The following is a 16787-nucleotide window of genomic DNA, read 5'->3' on the forward strand; positions in this document are numbered from 1 at the left end:
GAATCATAACGTTTATAAATTAACTCACCACTAGTAGCTTTTTAAATTCTTTCTCGTTAAATAAATCATTTTATAATTTTCTAGGTAAAGGTAAAACGCAAACTTAACGCTTGAAGAATATTTCACCAAAAATTAACGTATGTATGTACAGCTATATAAGCTAAAAAGAATTTCTCGTTTTAATATTTAAAAAAGGCGACAGCAGCGGCTCCGTTCGAAAATCATTTACACTAGCAGTAAGTTTAGCTAACCTCGGAAAATTACAAGTGAACAATTCTTAGTTCTTACTGTACCTGTTTGTTACACTTCATTTCGTGTAATTTATCATTTCATAAATTATTGCAACTAATCTCGAAGTAATTTGATGATTTTATAACCCATTCTCAAACTCGAAATGTCTTGCAATACTTGTCAAGCTAAATTTTCGTTTTTCACGAAAGAGGTAAAAATTCATTTCGACCAAACGATCATTTCATTTTTGTTAAAAATTAATGTCAATTTTCGTTTTACGATAATTCATTATTATCTTGAACATCTATATGAATAACACATCTAAATAATTATAAGAATTAAATAAATGATATTTTTTTGCTCTGCTTGATAACAATTTTTATATTATTTCATTATTGCAATTAACATCAAATGTGCACATATGACTAATCCTATTGATATTTTATTCTTTGTTAAGAATGGTTGTCCCAGCTGTGGCTTTTCTTACTGCAGTAAATGCTTGAAGTATAAATGTAATCTTTCTGATGTTGGAGAAAAGAAAATTTGTGGACGATGCTTTAATAAATTGCAAAAAAAAGAATCTCCTATTACTCCAACAGATGACTTTTCTATTCCTGATGGACTTGCTCAACCTCTTGTTCCCATTGACATAACTAAAAGGTACTTATTTAATTGTCATCAAGAATACTAGATGGACATTTTATTATTTATTATTCTATTAATAATTTTGCTAATTAACTTTATTGAAGATTGGATTCATTGGAAAACCCTTCAAGGCCACCAATAACAATGTATAAAGGAAGTAAACTTGATAAATTACAAGTAGTTTTAGATCCAGTTGATCAAGAAATAGTCAATAGATTGAAAAAATTAAAAAATGAAGACAAGCGAGTACCTCGTCCAACAGAAGATGATATTAGACGTAGACTCGCTTTACTGAAAGATGTAGATCCTGACATTCTTCCACAACCAGTAAATGTAAGCATTTTTTATGTTAATTTTTCATGCTCAATAATTGTAGGGTTTCTTTTATCAAATGATTTTGTTTATATTTATAGCTAAATAAAGTAGATACAAGAACACCAGAACAAAAAACTAATGATTTGATCAGTGAATATCTTGATAGATTAGAAATTTCAAAAGCAAGTGAAAAAACAGATGATGATATTAAAGCTAGATTGGATGCCTTGAGAGGGGTAGATTCTTCAAAGGTAAAGTGAAAAAATAAAACTATAATTATATATGAATCTCATAAGATGAAATATTTATAAAATATTTATGATTTTCAAAGTACAAAGATGATCCTATGGCTAGCTATCAGGAATATGATGAAGCTACATCTACAAAGAAAATAATTGAAAAAGCTATAGCTGAATCTGCACTAGAGTCTATATATGAGGGAAATATTGATGAACTTGAAGAAGTACCATTTGATGTAAATATTGGAATTAAATTTTCACTCATACCTCTTCATGTAAGATATTTTATAATTATGATTTTCAGGCTCCATCACAGAATAGTTTGTATGAAGAAAATCTGGACACTTGTTGCATGTGTGACAACACTAAAAATCTTGTAATGTGTAGAGGTTGTACAGGAGATTTGTACTGCCCACATTGTTTTAAAAATAATCACGACGAATTTGAAAACCATAAGACAGTGCCTTATAAGCCATCACGACGAATTGTTGATTGAAGACAATCGAAATTCATTCCAATGATTGATTTAATTATTGTTTTATAATAGAATTGTTAAGTTATCAATAATTATATTAGTAGATAGTACAAAGTGACAAACGGTAAATCACGGAAAATTATTGACGAAAAATTCACGGATAATTTTGATGCTATAATTTTGTTAAATGTATGGTTGAGATTATTGTGCTGTGTTAAAGTTTGTAATTTTGTACACGGAAGCTTTGTATATTTCTCTAAACTGCGCCGTAAATGTAAAGCTGTGATATTTGAATATTTTTGTATAATTATGTGGACGTCAAACAAATTTTTAATGTCATGTGCTGCTATTTGAATGCACTTAAAATAGTTTTCATTTTGCTTTATACGTTGTATAATTTATAATGTGTTTAATCAACTACTTATAAACAAATTACACTTGGAAAATTTTATCAAGCTTACTAGTACTAATTTTATTTCTTATTAAAACAAAAAAATGTTATTCTTGACCATAATATTTGTTATTAAAGACCATTTAAAAAATTGTCCTGAATTTTTATTGCTTTGAAAATCTATCCGTCATTCCGATTTAAAATATAGCAATGTAAATATGCTGTATTTTAAAATGACTAACAAAATTTTCTGTCAACTAAAGATTATTCGCATTTTGAAAATACGTCAAACCTTTTTTGAAATAAATTATTTTGAAAAATAAAGTTTATGGAGTAAATTGGTTTTTTGAAAAATTATATATGAGGTGTATTTACGTACGGAGAGAAAGCTTAGCATATAGACATCTATGTAAAATGACATTTATTTTGGAATACTACTTCGCGACTCGAGGCCGAAATTTGAGTAATAATAGCAGCTTTTCTTTTCAAGTGCTTCCTATTTTTCGATTCAACTTTTCGATTTCAAGACTTCAAATTCCAAATTTACCCAAAATGATTTATGAACTTTAAATGTTCTTCAAGCCATAATAATATTTCACCCAAAAATTTCGATATTTTTAATCTTATTTATATACATTGGATGATTCGTTTTAGTTCTTAAAAAAAGATCGACACTGTTATATTTAAAATACCTTTGAATCATCATTTTTTTATTTTTATAACCTTGAATCAAAAAGGAGCCGAAAAAAGATGTCTGTAGATTATTTCTTAGTACATGTTGCATCAACATAAATTAAATAACAATAAAGTCAGATTAGGATTTAAGTTTTCACAGAATTCATCAAAAAATGGAATAAATAAAAACAAATATTAAAATACGAGTATTTTTTATTAAGAATTGTTATTAACTTTTTTCATAAAGTAATGCTTATCAACTAGGAAATTTCTCGAACACATAGCCTAAGGTCACGTGATGACAAAAGAATTTAACTCAATGTTGTGTAAACACTGCTCCATGCAGTCTCGCGAGGTAGCTGCAGCAAAATCTCTATATCCCGGAAGTATTGAATTGAAATAAATTAAAAAGTACAGAATCATGATGGATCGTAAAACCTTCGCACGTACTCATTTCACAACAGTCGTCAAAAAAAGCACACAACCTCTATCGTCGAGGACCCGAAATAAATAATCTCTACAGCTTTTCGTCATAGAAACAACATCGATTTACGTAAAAAAATGAAAGAAACCCGGCGAGTTCCCCGACAAATCGCTCGTGAAATGGCATAATCCGCCGGCCCCATCGCGCACAATTTTTCAGTCCTTGGACAGCAGTATCACCAGCTTTAGACTAGCCGCTTAGATCGATTGGCCAGGTGCAGGCAAAGGTATCGCAGTATCAGAAATAGGTTGCTGCTCTGATTGCTGTTTAACAGATTTTTTAGATTTCTTCGGCGACCTGTTTGGTTTTGCAGGTACCGGTGGAGGTTCCTTCTTCGGCTTTTCCGTTGTTGGTTGTTCTGGAGAGGCAGTCGCTTCTTTGACTTCTTGCTTCTGTTCTTCAGTAATCATAGCTTGACTTTGTTGTTGGTTTTCTTTACCCAATTGAAGTTCTTTGGCAGGTGACGACTGCCTAACCTCCATTGGTTGCTCTTGGAGTAGCTGTTGTTCTTGCGGTGCAGGGGATGCATCCATTGGCTCGTTTTTGATTGGAGACTCTTGTACGGCTTGTTCTGGTTGAACTGGTGTCGAAGCAGCTTCGGCGACGGCAGCAGCGGTGGTTTCCGTAGACGATCGAGTTGGCTCGGTACTTGATGAGTTTTTTGTAGACGACAACGGTGGTGGCAATGGAATAGCTTTCTGCTCTTCCTGAGTTGGTGTCTGTAAAATCATTAAAAAGCCACTTTAGTTTATTTTTTCGAATGGGAATTCATGTTGGGGTGACAAAGAGACTACGAGATATTGAATACCGAGTGAAACAGGTGATTTAATACTTTTTAAGACAAGTGATATCTATGAAAATACATAGCAATGCTGATCTTATTGAAAAAGCATCTCTTCTCCTATATTAAAATAAACTTTTCGATCGAACAGTCATTGTAACGAATATACAAAATGGATGTGTATACAATGAAAATTCAATAGGAAAGTCAAATTTCTGTATGAAGAAGACGTGTTTATCCAAAAAGAATCGGAACGGTGCTTAATAGTGTTACATTGTGCTACAATGACACATGCAGAACATTACACATAGATATCGACGATAAAGAAAAAACTTTGCTAACGTACTCTGCATTAACAGTGGTCACTAATAACCATTAGGTGGACGCGTCCTTGAATAATTGAAAGTTCCCATTACAAGCACTTTACATTATTATTGTGATTTTAAATTCGATTGCGTGAAGAAAACCAACATCGCTGATGATTTCCGACAAACAATCTACTATAGCATTGAAAAGTTTGTTAAATCAATGTACCTCTTGGGTTTCCATAGCCTCAGGTTTCACAGCCACAGTCTCTGTTTTTGTCTCGGATGATTGTTCTACAATCTGTTCCTCTTGCTTCACAGATTCTGTGCTTTGCTTTTCGTCGCGCTGCGGTGTTTGCGGACCTGATAATGAAGCCTTTGATTCGAGCAAACTAATTGTCTCTTGGATACTCTTGATGGCTTGCTTTCGTGCCGTTCGTACATTTTCTTTGCCCTCAGTGTCGATATCATCAAGTTTAATCAACTCACGCGTCAACATCTCATCAAGGTACATATATTGCTTGTCCGTTCGCGAGTTGCCCGAGTATTCTTTCACTTGCTCGGCTAGCGCGTTAACCTCTTGTTGCACTGCAGCAACTTTTTCTGAAAAAAAAATTGAATAATATTTATTATTTCTCTAGTTGTTGAAACACTAAGTGTGGAACATTAAAATATTTTTTAAATGGAAGTAATTACACTTACCCAAAGGATCTTTAGGCTGCACCTGCTGTTTGGGCTTAGGAGGTGCTTGCTCCTGTTGAGGCTCATTCTGAGGATGTTGTGGCTTTTGTTGTTGCTGCTGTTGTGGCTGGAACTGTTGCCTCGCTCGAGGTTGAGTTTCAGTCTGATAAGTGTACCGAGGTTTTTCTTGCTGCTGTTGCTGAGAATGTCGGAACTGTGGATGCGACGGCGGTGAGTTCGTCCATCTGTTTTGTGGTGGCTCGAAAAAAGGCTCCTAAAATGTTAATATTAATTATAAAAATAAGTGTCTTGAATTCTCTAAACGTAAATCGAAGAGATTAGCATTGATTATATTATCGTGAATCAATTTCGCGAGTAAATAATAAAATTAGTATTGCTTAGCGGCAGCGCGTGAACTTACATGGAAATGCGAGGTCCAGCCAGCAGGTTGCCTGTTGAACGACTGATAGTGTTGGGAAGGTCGAGTGAATTGAGGTGGAGATTGTCTCCTTGTGAAATCTGGTTCGTCGACGTCTTTGGCGATTACAGGCTTGTCTCTACCCTCGACAAAAATTGGAATCTGCCTGACGTTACTTTGCGGCCTAGTAGTTTTGTGCTCTTGCTGCTGCGCTTGTGGGGGCGGACTTTTCTCTCTTTGTGGCTCTTGTTGGATTTTTTGGGGCTGCTGTTGTTGCTGAACCTCTTGCTGAGGATTAATTTCGACTCTCGAGACGAAACGTGGCTCGTTCTGACGATTTTCCGGCGGTGCCGACATTGAACGTACGTTTCGCTGTTGCTGTGGTGCCTCCATGTTGTGCTGGTGCTGGCCAATGTCCACTGTGTTGCGTAAGCTGTACTGTGGGATCTTACGCGCGGACGGGCGTGAGTCTGTATCTGCTACTGAAGCCTGATCGGCTTCGCTGCCGTGGGAACTTACTCCACTTGCACCGCTTGCTGCGCTTCCGCCGCTCGCCTGCGAACGTGCGTCCTGTAGAATTCAAACCGAAATTACTCATCATATTGCTGAAACAATTGATAACCCTATCCCTATCTGATTTTTAAATAATGATGATCCATAACTCCAGATTTCAAGATCCGATTGATTGTGAACCAATTTAATTGTCGATATTTATAAAATTTATTTTTAAATCATTACTCATAATCAAGTACACGAATAAAAAATAAAATTATTATTACTACTACGAGGAAAAATTATTTTCGAGCAGTTATTTCCAAATTCAAATGGGGAAATCCACAACGATCGTCAACAAAAGATTAATGCTCTAAGTTATACAAACATGTATTTACAGCTTTATTTTTCCAACTTATATTCTAGGGACAAACGATTCTTATTTGCCTCTCGAAAGTGTTCATCAAAAATATTTAAGGGACACTGGCAAGGTTACTTTGATACCATACCTCGTCAGGATGACTGTGGAAAACGTTATTGGTCGAAGGCCTCTCCTGGCTAGGCCTCCTGTTGCCTCTCCTGAGGGATCCAGCGCTGAAGGGCACCTCGTCCCAAGCCGATCCTAGCAGATGGTCGGCGAACTCTGGATGCCTCGCGGCCAAGTCGTCGAGGCGCGAACGGATATCGGCTCTGTGGCCAAAGATACCCTCGTCGTCAAATGGGAAGCCCTGAGGAGTTTCCAAAAAAAAACGATTACAACTGGTGCATCGCGCGCCACGGTGTCTCTTGGGCGACTGACTGCTCGGAGAAGGAAAAAAAAGGCGCGCGTAGCCGTGGAAGCGAGGTATCCTTCGCTCGGGAGAGCACCGCGAGTGAGTCAGCTCGAAAAGCTTATATGCCTATTCCGGACGCGTTCGAGAGCTCGTTTCTCATCTGATTCGACGTGCCGAGTTTCCAGAATTTTTATCGTCGGCGATCGTCGCGTTCGTGATTTATCTATAGCCGCGACTTGGTCTGCGCTAAGCTGCTGGAATGAATCTGGCAGCGTTGGTTCGTCGAATGCGAGGCCGCCCAATCGACTAGAGGAGAAGCAAGCAAAGAACAAACTTTCTTTGTTAGCGAGCCTGATGATTGTGTGGGCAAGTCGTGAAAAAAAAAGAAGCACATGAACGCGCACTTTAGCGTGTAGGCGTATTATCTCTCTCTCTCTCGCGCGCGCGCGCGCGCACGGACACCCAGAAAACCCTGCTGTTTTTCTTTGTTTTTCCTTCGAGAGGTCGACTTCGCGCTGCGTCACGTGCGCGACGGCATCGAACTCGCGCCGAGGTTCTGAATTATTCATACGCTTCCAAAGCGCGCACGCGTCCTTCGTGGTCTAATTCCTTTTTTTTCTTTCTTTCTTTTTGCTTAACTGCTTCTCGCATTAGCGACGCGACGAAAACAGCACCGAATAAATAAAGAGAGAGAAGTGTTATGGCGAATAAATAAAGGACAAAAAAAAGGAGATACCGAGGAAAGATATGGCGCGCACAAAGCAAGCAAAGCGCTTGAGCTCATCGCCATATACGTATGCCAGTCCTAATATAATGCTCGCATGTCACCTATACATACGAGCGACGACGACGTCGCTGGCGCTGCGACGCCCACGCCCGTGCAGCGAATGACGTCGTCACGGAAGCGTTGTTTCGCGTAAACATCGATATGAATGATCGCGAAGTTGAGAGAGGGAGAGAAAGAGAGAGACGGGGAGGAACTAAAGGCGCGAAAGTGGGTGAATGTCACCGCGCCGCCGTGCGAACCCTTTGAGCGGGTCAAGGTCTCGCAGCGGGCTGCTGCACAGCGCCGCGGCCGTTATTTATAGCGCTGACGGGCTTTTCTCCGCGCGGGCGTTGCGTAATTTGGCGGGACACAGCCGTCAATCGGTCGCTTTGCATAGGCGCACGCTGACTCAGGCCACCGCTGCCGCGCCGCGGTGCCTTTTTAGACACCATCTTTCGCATTTGACACATTCCTCGCGCGCGCCGTGACTCACGAACAGTGCCTTTATGCAACGCGTCTCGCGCTATTGAATGATCGCTCGACCCACTTCGCGGCGCGAGCTTTGGGGATCGATGTGAGGCGCGCTGACTTTGTGCAAGCTCGCTTTTTGTGTGCGAGCGATAGTTGCGAATTGGATTTCTACTTTAACCACACGCGCTCTTTCACTCTCACCCCCCCCCCCCCCCTCCCCACAATACATCTCCAAATCGGTGATTTCGAAAGTAAGGATAGCGTGTCTCTAAATTTGCCGAGCTCTCACCCACATAATCTCGGCTACGTCAGCGAGTTAACAGTAAAAGAACGTATCTCCATCTGACGCCGGTTTAAGAACGAAAAATAGAGAACCCGCAACTTTCGTCTGTGAAGTGGATGGATGACGCCCACGCGTCGCGCACGTGGCCAAAACAAAGAAGCTTGACACTTAGGTCACCCGGCCGAAATACTCGGTAAACAGAGAGTCACGAAAAAAAAATGGACGTGGTGACTGCAGGTAGCTTCGATTGCTTTTCGAGGTGAACAAACAAAAATCTTCGAAAATAAGTTTGGCGAGATTTTCGTAAACAGAGAGCGCGAGAGAGCGCAAAATACGCGAGAGAGACACCTCGGAGAGGAGAAAAGAAGAAAATGCGGATGAGTGTTGTGCAGCTGGAAGACTTACGGGGAAGTGTGCGCGCGGGTCCAGATCCCGGCCGAACTTGCTTGCATTGTCAATGATCACCGGCGATGAATCCATTTGCCGCCTATGGGATTTCCTCTCGCTACTCGGTTTCGTGATTCTTTTTTTCTCCGACTCTCTGTCTCTCCGCCTACGAAATGTTCGTCTAACGTTAGCACATGCAGACACAGAGAGACGCTGAAAAAGATTCGCTCGCGCCTTCTCTCTCTCCAAACGTGTTCTATTTTCGTGATGAGCCAAAGTGATTATTTTATTTTCCGCGCGCTCGCGAGACTCGACGGTATCAAGGACGTGCACGCGCTCACTTACACGTACGGTACTCGACTTTTCGGGGTTAAAAGTTAAAACACAAGCACTGTGTAGATACATCTATGCACTAAGTAAGAATGTATATCAAATGTATGAATGGCGTGATAGATTACAATAATAACTGCGGGCAATAAAAGACGTGTGAGAGAAAGCGCAAGCTTTGCTATGGATAGAAATGATCGATTAGATTATGTATTACGTGCCTTCCGAAAAAACAACTGTTTACTTAAGAATCGGTTACCTTGAAAATTTAAATGTCAAACGGACACTTCGAGCTAGATTCAGAATTGAAAGTAATCAAATGTTCACAGAGTAATTTTGATTGACGAAAACTCTTTTTAAGTGAAAACAGAAAGAGAATTCGTGAAACTTTTGTTATGAGAAGCGTCTCGAAAGAATCTAACCTCTAACTACAATATATTAGAGTGCGAGCCGATCGATATCCTCAGATAGAGACAAATGTGTTTGTGTGTGTGTGTGTGTGTGTGTGTGTGTGTGTGTTTGTGTGTGTGTGTGTGTGTGTGTGTGTAGAGAGAGAGTCGAAACAGTTTCGCGTTTTCGGAAGGCACCTTGCCAAATAATTTGTATTCGAGAGCTGCTGCTGCTGCACAACACGGCACAATGGAAATTACCGATTATATCGCGGCTAATCCTCTCGCAGCTATTCTTCTTTTTACTCCTCTTGGTAAGATTAGTACGTAAAAAAATCACTGGTTTTCTTTAAAGTCGAACACTAAACACTATTAATACTGTTAGTCTGCTTCTCACGGTAATACTTGTACGGACTCTCAAGGTATGTATAAGTCGTGCCGTGTAAAATTGTCACAATGCACTCGCTCACGAATTCTCTTGATGATACTGAAACACGACCAGGCCGTCGCGCCAACTTAAATAACCAAGCACCACAGAAGCTGCGCGAAGGCTGCGCGCGCAGCCGTACACCCACGCGACTGTTCGAGAACTTGCTGGAAGCTTCGTGACGAGAGCTACTCACAATCAGTAATGTATCTAAAGCTCTTTGGTACCCGCTGCGTTCTCTTTTAAACATATTGCCCTGTTATATTAAATTAAAACGTGATTTGATAAAAACTGAGAATACCAAAGTTGAGTATTTCCAATTTGCAATAATATTTTCGATTTATGTTATAATACAAATTACTTGGAAATTTTAAGTTGAAAATGTTACATTTTACATGCGCTCTTACATGAAAGACTCGATAAAACATTAACGGAATAATATTACAAAGTTTGAGTATAAAAGTATTATACTCAAAAGTTTGTGAGAAATATTATTTATAAACGAATTGCTTAAAAGTAATGTTTATTCTAATTAAGTATTTCTTTGATATAATATGACTTCTCATATTATATATTTGCATTTTTTAATTAATAACGTAAGCGACATTGAGTTTATTTTCAAGTAAGCTTACATCTTTACAATGTTTTTTACCGTATGAAAATTTAACTTTGTGTCGATAAAATAGTGTGCTAGGCTATCCAGGGCAACGTCCTCAATGTGAAGTACACGTGTTCAAATATTTATCATTAACATTCATGTTCTCGAACGAAATACGAAGTTATGCTGCAACCATAATAAAGGCTCGTAGAGTGGCTTACAGAGTCATCAATGTTATCAAAAATCCATTCGTTTCTACGCACTCGAAATCCCAAGTTGTACGCGTTCAAATAACTCTAGCAAGCCAAAATTAACAACGTACAATCCAATTAAAATACCACGAGCGATCGTGCAGGTTCAAGAGAGAACACTTTTGTTACATCACTGCTACCGCGAGGGGTTCACGATTGTAATATCTGGTAATATACTCGCGCGAAGCCAGGTGATCCTAGATCAGTTGGAAGATTCTGCGCTAGATGACGCTCTTTGTCATGACCTACCGGGTTTCGCACGTGCGACGATCGTCTTTGTTTATGTTGCGGTTTTGTTTTTTGGAAACGTTTCACGTAGAAGCTCTTGATCGAACTTTGGCTTTTTAACATAAGAAACAATTGTTACATTTGCGACGTGTACGCCTCTGTAGCGTCGCTTGTTTTTTGGGACCATGTGTGATCTTGAAGAGAGGCGCGACGATGTTATTTCTCTTATGCATCGCAACATATATCAAAGTGTAATTTTGAATATTTTTTATCTTCCACATGAGATAAAAGCTCAACGAAACGTCGTATGTGTGTGCTTGCGTCGACAATTTTGAGCGACGCTGTACGAAGGTGAGTAATAAAAATCAGTGCATATCGATAAATTTATTTTCAACTTCCTTTTGTTTAGCTGAACCGGTTGAACTAGTTTTTCTTTCTGCGTTCGCTCTCCAAACAGTCCCTTCAAAAGGTTTCGCAAATCACCATTGCTGGCCCCCGAAAGACATATATGGCACGTGTCGTACAAAAAAGCTTCCGGAGCACTCTCGCACGAACAAGATCGTAATCCAACGAAAACGGCCATCCTTTTTACATTTTTTTCCCGACCACGTGATTCACCTGTCGCTCGCGCCCACGGTGTGTATAATGCGGTCTCCTATCCGCGCCTTTTACGGCTGAGTTCGCTTGCAAGCACCGTCACTTCCCGGTTCGCTATACGTCTTTTCCGTTTCGCTCGCTTGCGATACACCGTTCGAGCTATCTTTAGGGAGGGGGAGGGGGTCGATGCATTGGTGATTTTTATCGTAGTCCTTGGCTGAGTTGCACAACCGCGCCGCAGCTATCAATACATTATCCGGCGGCTTATAAATATTTGGAGACGATTTGTGAGGATGTTTATGGCGACGCGTTCGCTCGCTACGGATATTTATTTGCGCTGCGTTCGCCGGATAAAGCACCAAGCAAACTAGTAAACGCATGAAATGCCTACGCGAATTAATATAGTTCGCGTTTATTTTTAGGCAATCGCACGTCCTGTTTCGTATTTTAACTTTTATTATTCCCTGCATGAAAGCTTGACGAATGTACCCATTGTAGTCGACTACGTTCTAAAAGGTTTAGATAGGAAAGTAGCATTCCTTGCCAAAACCGAGTACATGAAATGAACCGAGGGGCAATCGGACGCAGGCGAAATCCAATAAATGCAATGAATGTCTCTCCGCGTGTTCTGCGCCCGCGTACAACCTGGAAACTTTCCGAAAACGCGAGTCCTCAAAATACCATCGCGCAGTGCGCTCAAAAAACCTCATATTCTCGAAATAAACTTCTCCAGTCGATGCGTACTTTTGGCGAGAAAGAGAGAGAAAGAAACGCGGAGAGTTACGCGAGCCGCGGCCTTGCACTCTCCGGCAGTGCGGTGCACCGACTTTTTTTTGTTTTTTTTTTTTAGGAAGGTTGCGCTCGGTTATTCGCGATCGCGCGAATGTTGAGCCGTTTGTCCCGAAGCGCTCGCGGACACTTGCTGCCCTCATCTCGTGCGATGACTCGAGCGGATCGAAAATAGGTCGCGCGACAAAGGATTCGTGCGCTCGCGTCTAACGAAAGGCGCGGGCTGTCGGTGCAAAGTGGCCGCCAAATAAAGCCACGGCAGGTCGTCCAGAAATCGACTCGGACTCTTGGAGTTTCGGCGCGATCGGTCAATGCCAAAAGCGGCCGCGCTGGGCGACTTTCTCAGCGTCGTCGAATTTCGGGGCCGAAGCGGCGATTGTCTCTCGCGCATGTCTCTCGTTGGTCACGGTACATACATCATCCGGCGTCGCTCGACGTGCTCTCTCGTACTTTCGTCGGTGCGAATTTGATCCTCGCGGATTATCGACGCGTAGCCTTCGAGATTATCGCTTGGCAGAGGCTGCCTGCGACGCGTCGATGAGCTTAAAATAATGCCAGCGCGAGAGCGCAGTTTGCCCGGCCTTCTCTCGCGACGCGATGCACTTCCTCGGTAAAGCGCGCGAGTAGCGCCAAGAAAGCGGCCACCCGTATCGATAAACGCTCGGCTCGAGCGACGAAACGTTCTGGGTCGTCGCCAAACTTCGAGGTTTTTTTTCTTCTCTTTCTCTCTCGGCGCGCAATAAGGTCGACGTCGCCCTTCCGCCACTGGCTCTCCTCTCACTTTCGCCGGATTTCAAGGAGCCGCGCCGCTTGTCCCTGTCGAGCTCGCCTGGAAAATTCAGCCGCTCGTCCGACTCTCCGAATCACGAGCCCACGAAACGGAGCGAGGATCGGTCGACCTTGCCTGCCCGCGTCGAGAGAGCGTTGCGCCAAGGGCTGCGGCTCGCTACGGCGCTCGATTTCTCGGGTCGGGCGTCGCGCGACACTGATCTTGGTCGCGATTCGAGCCGCAATGGCGACGACTGCTCCAGTAGTCGCGCGTACGAGCCCGCGTGCAACCGCCGTCGGCCGCGGCCGGCGAGCCCTTTGGTCCGAAGGTCGTCGCGCCTTCTCCGCCGGCGAGAGTCGGGCCTTTTGAGCGTTCGCCTTTCTCCAGCCGGGCCGCATCGGCCGGCCTTGACGCAGCAGGCGCTTGACGCAGACCAAGGATACGCCTCGATGCGCGCGCACCCGTGATTACGAGAAGCGCGCGAGGAGGAATGACCTCGATCTCGGCACTGCGACTCTCGCGTCCCGTCGTAGCGCGAATCCGTTTCGCGGTACGCGGAAGCGAGACGACGGCGATTCGGAGCTGCTGCGCGGCCCGGCCGCGAGAGCCGATCTCCGAGACGGCGTGTCTCGCCATCTGTCGGCGCGGAGTCGAAGCGCCGCCAGCGATCCGCGCAGCCGAGCGAAGATCGCGAAGCAGAGCGATCCCTCGGCTCGGATCATCGATACGCGCGCGCGCTTACGATCGATGATCCAGCGTGATCGATAGATCGAGCAGGAGCGCAGCCAAGGCGAGGAGCTCGCGCGAGTGCGTGGCTCTCTCTCTCTCTCTCTCTCTCTCTCGTTTCTTTTTCTGCCACCTCCACCGCCGTCGAGGCCGAGGCGCTCTCGCGCGACGCCTGGCGCCATCGGCTGTGCGCTTCGCGCGGACCCGCCATGGGTGGCGGGCTCGCGATTACGCAACTCGCGCGAGCCCACTTTCGCACGTGGGACTTGGCGGCGCGATGGAGAGGGGGCGGGGGCACGAGCAGGGAGTGGCGACGGCTCCGCGACGTGGGCTCGTGAACTCTCGTTGCGCGCCCGAGCGACCTCCGGCGCGACGCGCGATCGGCGGGGAATAAACGGGGCCCGACGCGCCGAAAACGCGCGAGTGCTACGCCCCTTTGTTGTCCCTCGGTGACGCTCTCGCCGAGGAGTGGCGAAGTGGCGCAACCGATCGCGCGCGCGCCGACGCCTGTTCCTTCCGCCTCGCGGCTTCTCGATGATTCGCCGCGCGTCCGACGATAACGAGGACAAAGCGCCGCCTGTTTGCTCGCGCGCCTCCCAAATTTCGGCCTTCGCCGAGGCAAATTCCACCTGTTATCTAATCTCAGGCATCTCGCCGCGCGAGAATTCATAGCAATTAGACGCCGATCGTGAGTCGCGGCGTTCGCGAGACCAGCGTCGTCGTCAACTCCCACACGGCCACCGAGAAAAGAACGAGGGTTCCAGTCGGAGCGCGTTGCGTGTTGCGGCGCGCGGTCGCAATTGCCGGTGAACAAAGCGAGCGATTACGAGACCAAGTGTGTCGCCGAGTGTTTCTGCGCTTGTCTTTGTCGCCGCGCGCCGCGGTCGAGCGTCGGCTCGTTACGCGTAACGCGAACGTCGGCATTAAATGCGCCACGCGAGCTTCGCTTTTTCTCTTGTCCGCCTCGACGATCCAATTAGGCGACCTTCGTCGGCCTATCTCTCGCTCTCTGTGCGTTCCTTTCGCGATGACCGAGGCCTCTCTCTCTCTCTCTCTCGCTCGAGTTTTCATCACGGCTTCGATCCCCACGAAGCTCCACGTGCGACGACCCATTCGCTCTCGGCGTCCAGTGCAACGCTCGCGCCCGCCGCACTTCTAAAATAGCCTGTCGTAATTACCATTCCGTCGCGCGCAACGGAATTGGTAACATTGTTACAAATGCTCTCGCTTCGTTTGCGCGGCTGCGCCGCGGCGAGTTTGACGAACGGAGACTCGGCGCGCGGCGCGGCTCTCGCCTTTGTTTTGCCGTCCGCGCGATCGCGCCGCGCCGACGAGTCCGTGCCTTTTAATTAATCCGCGACATCGGCCGCCGGCTTCCCTCCGCTTCGGCGAGTGGGAGGGAGGAAAGCCGGCCGGGGATTATTTCGAGTGCAGGTTCCTCCAAAGTGCGACGCGCGTTATTTTCAGAGCGACCGCAAGCTGCAGGTTCGAGAAGCTTCGCTCGGCGTGCGCTTTTGCGAATCCGCTGGCCGCGCCGGGCGGTTCGCTCTCTCTCTCTCTCTCTGTCTCTCTCTCTCTTTCTTCTCCCTTTCGAGACCTGTAAATCACGCTCGAACGCGCGTTATTATCGACGTCCACGGGCTCGTCGCTGAATAAGCGCGGACGCCGTTTTTACGACGCATCGGCTACTCGCGCGAGTCATCGACCGCGGCCAAGTTCCAATCCGACTGACATCTCGTGCGAGGGCGACGAGGGCTAGACAAAGGGGAGGGAGTGAAGGGGAGCCCCCTTTAAGCGCGAATCGCCCCCTCCCCGTCCGGGCCGCTTCGTTCGCGTTAAATCCCGAATACCCAGGGGGACGGGCAAGAAATAGCGTGGCAGCTCGAACGGTGGATCGAGCGAACGACGGGTGGAAGGGTGCCGATCGTAGGAGTCGCCATCGTATGGTTTGCCAATCGCCCCCCACACGCGCGCCAGTCAGCGCAATAGTGAAAGGACGTGCACGCGTGCACGCGGTCGGCAAGTGCACGCACGAGCGAGTGACTCACTTTGGTCCACCCTCGCGCGACGTCGCCGGGGCGATCGCCGATCGGCCCCACTTACCTTGGCAAACGCAGCGTGCCGCTCGAAGGGATCCCTGGCGAGTCGCGTGGTCGGGGCCTCCCAGCGCCTGCCCTTGTCGGCCAGCTGCTGCTTCATCTTGGCGATCAGCTCGTCGTCGGACATGCCGCGCAACTTGTCGCCGAAACGCTCGCGCGGCTTCTCGCGAAAGTAGTCCGACATGCCTCTCCCGGGTCGACGAGGCGCCCCACCTTCCTCTTCCTCTTCCTGGCCGAAAGCTCGGCGACGGTCCAGCGCGATCCTCGCCGCGTACGCTCGCTCGCGCGTCGAACGGGAGAGGCAGCGAAGAGAACGGCGCGCGTGTCGCGGCTCGACTGAGCTTAGCCTTAGCTTTACTTAGCCGACGCGCCGCTGTACGCCTCCTTGCCTTGCTCGCGGAGAGAGAATCTCGCGTGTGTGTGCACGCACGCATGCGCCACCGATCGGTCGCGCATATAAATATATCCCTAGCGTGCATCTTTCGCTCGCGCCGATGCGACGCCGTGTGCTCGACGGTTTTTTTTTCTGTTATTTTTTTGTCTCGTTTCGTTTCCTTTTGGTCGCTGGGAAAGTACGACAAATTCAAGAGTTACATTTCGGAGAAAATCTGGGTCAAAGGCGGCGCCTATTTTGGTGCTCCGGCGCGCGCGCGCGCGCGGCAAGACAATCCTCTGTGCCGTCGCCGCGGCGCCCCCTCCCACCCCCTCGCGCGAAAGAAGACGTCTCGCCGCGACGACGGCGACGACGCTTTGATTTGTCAATCGGGTCGTGAGA

At 45.7% G+C, this 16787-nt stretch overlaps 2 protein-coding genes across 6 annotated transcripts; one reads left to right on the forward strand and one right to left on the reverse strand.

The window, feature by feature from the left end:
- The first annotated feature begins 259 nt into the window (after positions 1-259).
- On the forward strand, positions 260-2438 carry LOC131667159 (abscission/NoCut checkpoint regulator-like). Of its 2 annotated transcripts, none has more exons than XM_058940407.1 (6): positions 260-442; positions 689-891; positions 981-1209; positions 1290-1442; positions 1523-1666; positions 1735-2438. In XM_058940407.1, the coding sequence occupies exons 1-6, from the start codon at positions 395-397 to the stop codon at positions 1924-1926; spliced, it is 969 nt and encodes a 322-aa protein (XP_058796390.1). In that variant the 5' UTR covers positions 260-394; the 3' UTR covers positions 1927-2438. The 2 variants fall into 2 exon arrangements, with proteins under 2 accessions (XP_058796390.1, XP_058796391.1); XM_058940408.1 differs by having other exon boundaries at positions 1523-1654; positions 1711-2438.
- A 734-nt stretch (positions 2439-3172) lies between these two features.
- On the reverse strand, positions 3173-16346 carry LOC131667184 (BAG domain-containing protein Samui-like). Of its 4 annotated transcripts, none has more exons than XM_058940456.1 (7): positions 16017-16124; positions 8831-8978; positions 6642-6860; positions 5644-6210; positions 5244-5496; positions 4771-5144; positions 3173-4174 (listed from the first exon to the last, which is right to left on the reverse strand). In XM_058940456.1, the coding sequence occupies exons 2-7, from the start codon at positions 8903-8905 to the stop codon at positions 3653-3655; spliced, it is 2010 nt and encodes a 669-aa protein (XP_058796439.1). In that variant the 5' UTR covers positions 8906-8978; positions 16017-16124; the 3' UTR covers positions 3173-3652. The 4 variants fall into 4 exon arrangements, with proteins under 4 accessions (XP_058796439.1, XP_058796438.1, XP_058796440.1 ...); XM_058940455.1 differs by lacking the exon at positions 16017-16124 and adding an exon at positions 9790-10092; XM_058940457.1 differs by lacking the exon at positions 16017-16124 and adding an exon at positions 9399-9546.
- Between the last annotated feature and the right edge of the window lie 441 nt (positions 16347-16787).

The sequence above is a fragment of the Phymastichus coffea genome, unplaced genomic scaffold (genome assembly GCF_024137745.1).
Source record: "Phymastichus coffea isolate CEN01 unplaced genomic scaffold, Cenicafe_Pcof_1.1 PCOF00063, whole genome shotgun sequence".
In the NCBI taxonomy this organism is placed as follows: Eukaryota; Metazoa; Arthropoda; class Insecta; order Hymenoptera; family Eulophidae; genus Phymastichus; species Phymastichus coffea.

Coding starts and splice junctions, on each gene's coding strand:
- LOC131667159 (XM_058940408.1), top strand. CDS start 395: ATGTCTTGCAATACTTGTCAAGCTAAATTTTCGTTTTTCACGAAAGAG. Junction 443..688: donor TTTCGTTTTTCACGAAAGAG/GTAAAAATTCAT, acceptor TTCTTTGTTAAG/AATGGTTGTCCCAGCTGTGG. Junction 892..980: donor CCCATTGACATAACTAAAAG/GTACTTATTTAA, acceptor ACTTTATTGAAG/ATTGGATTCATTGGAAAACC.
- LOC131667184 (XM_058940454.1), bottom strand. CDS start 16,196: ATGTCGGACTACTTTCGCGAGAAGCCGCGCGAGCGTTTCGGCGACAAG. Junction 5,497..5,643: donor GCTGGACCTCGCATTTCCAT/GTAAGTTCACGC, acceptor TTAACATTTTAG/GAGCCTTTTTTCGAGCCACC. Junction 4,175..4,770: donor AGGCTATGGAAACCCAAGAG/GTACATTGATTT, acceptor ATGATTTTACAG/ACACCAACTCAGGAAGAGCA.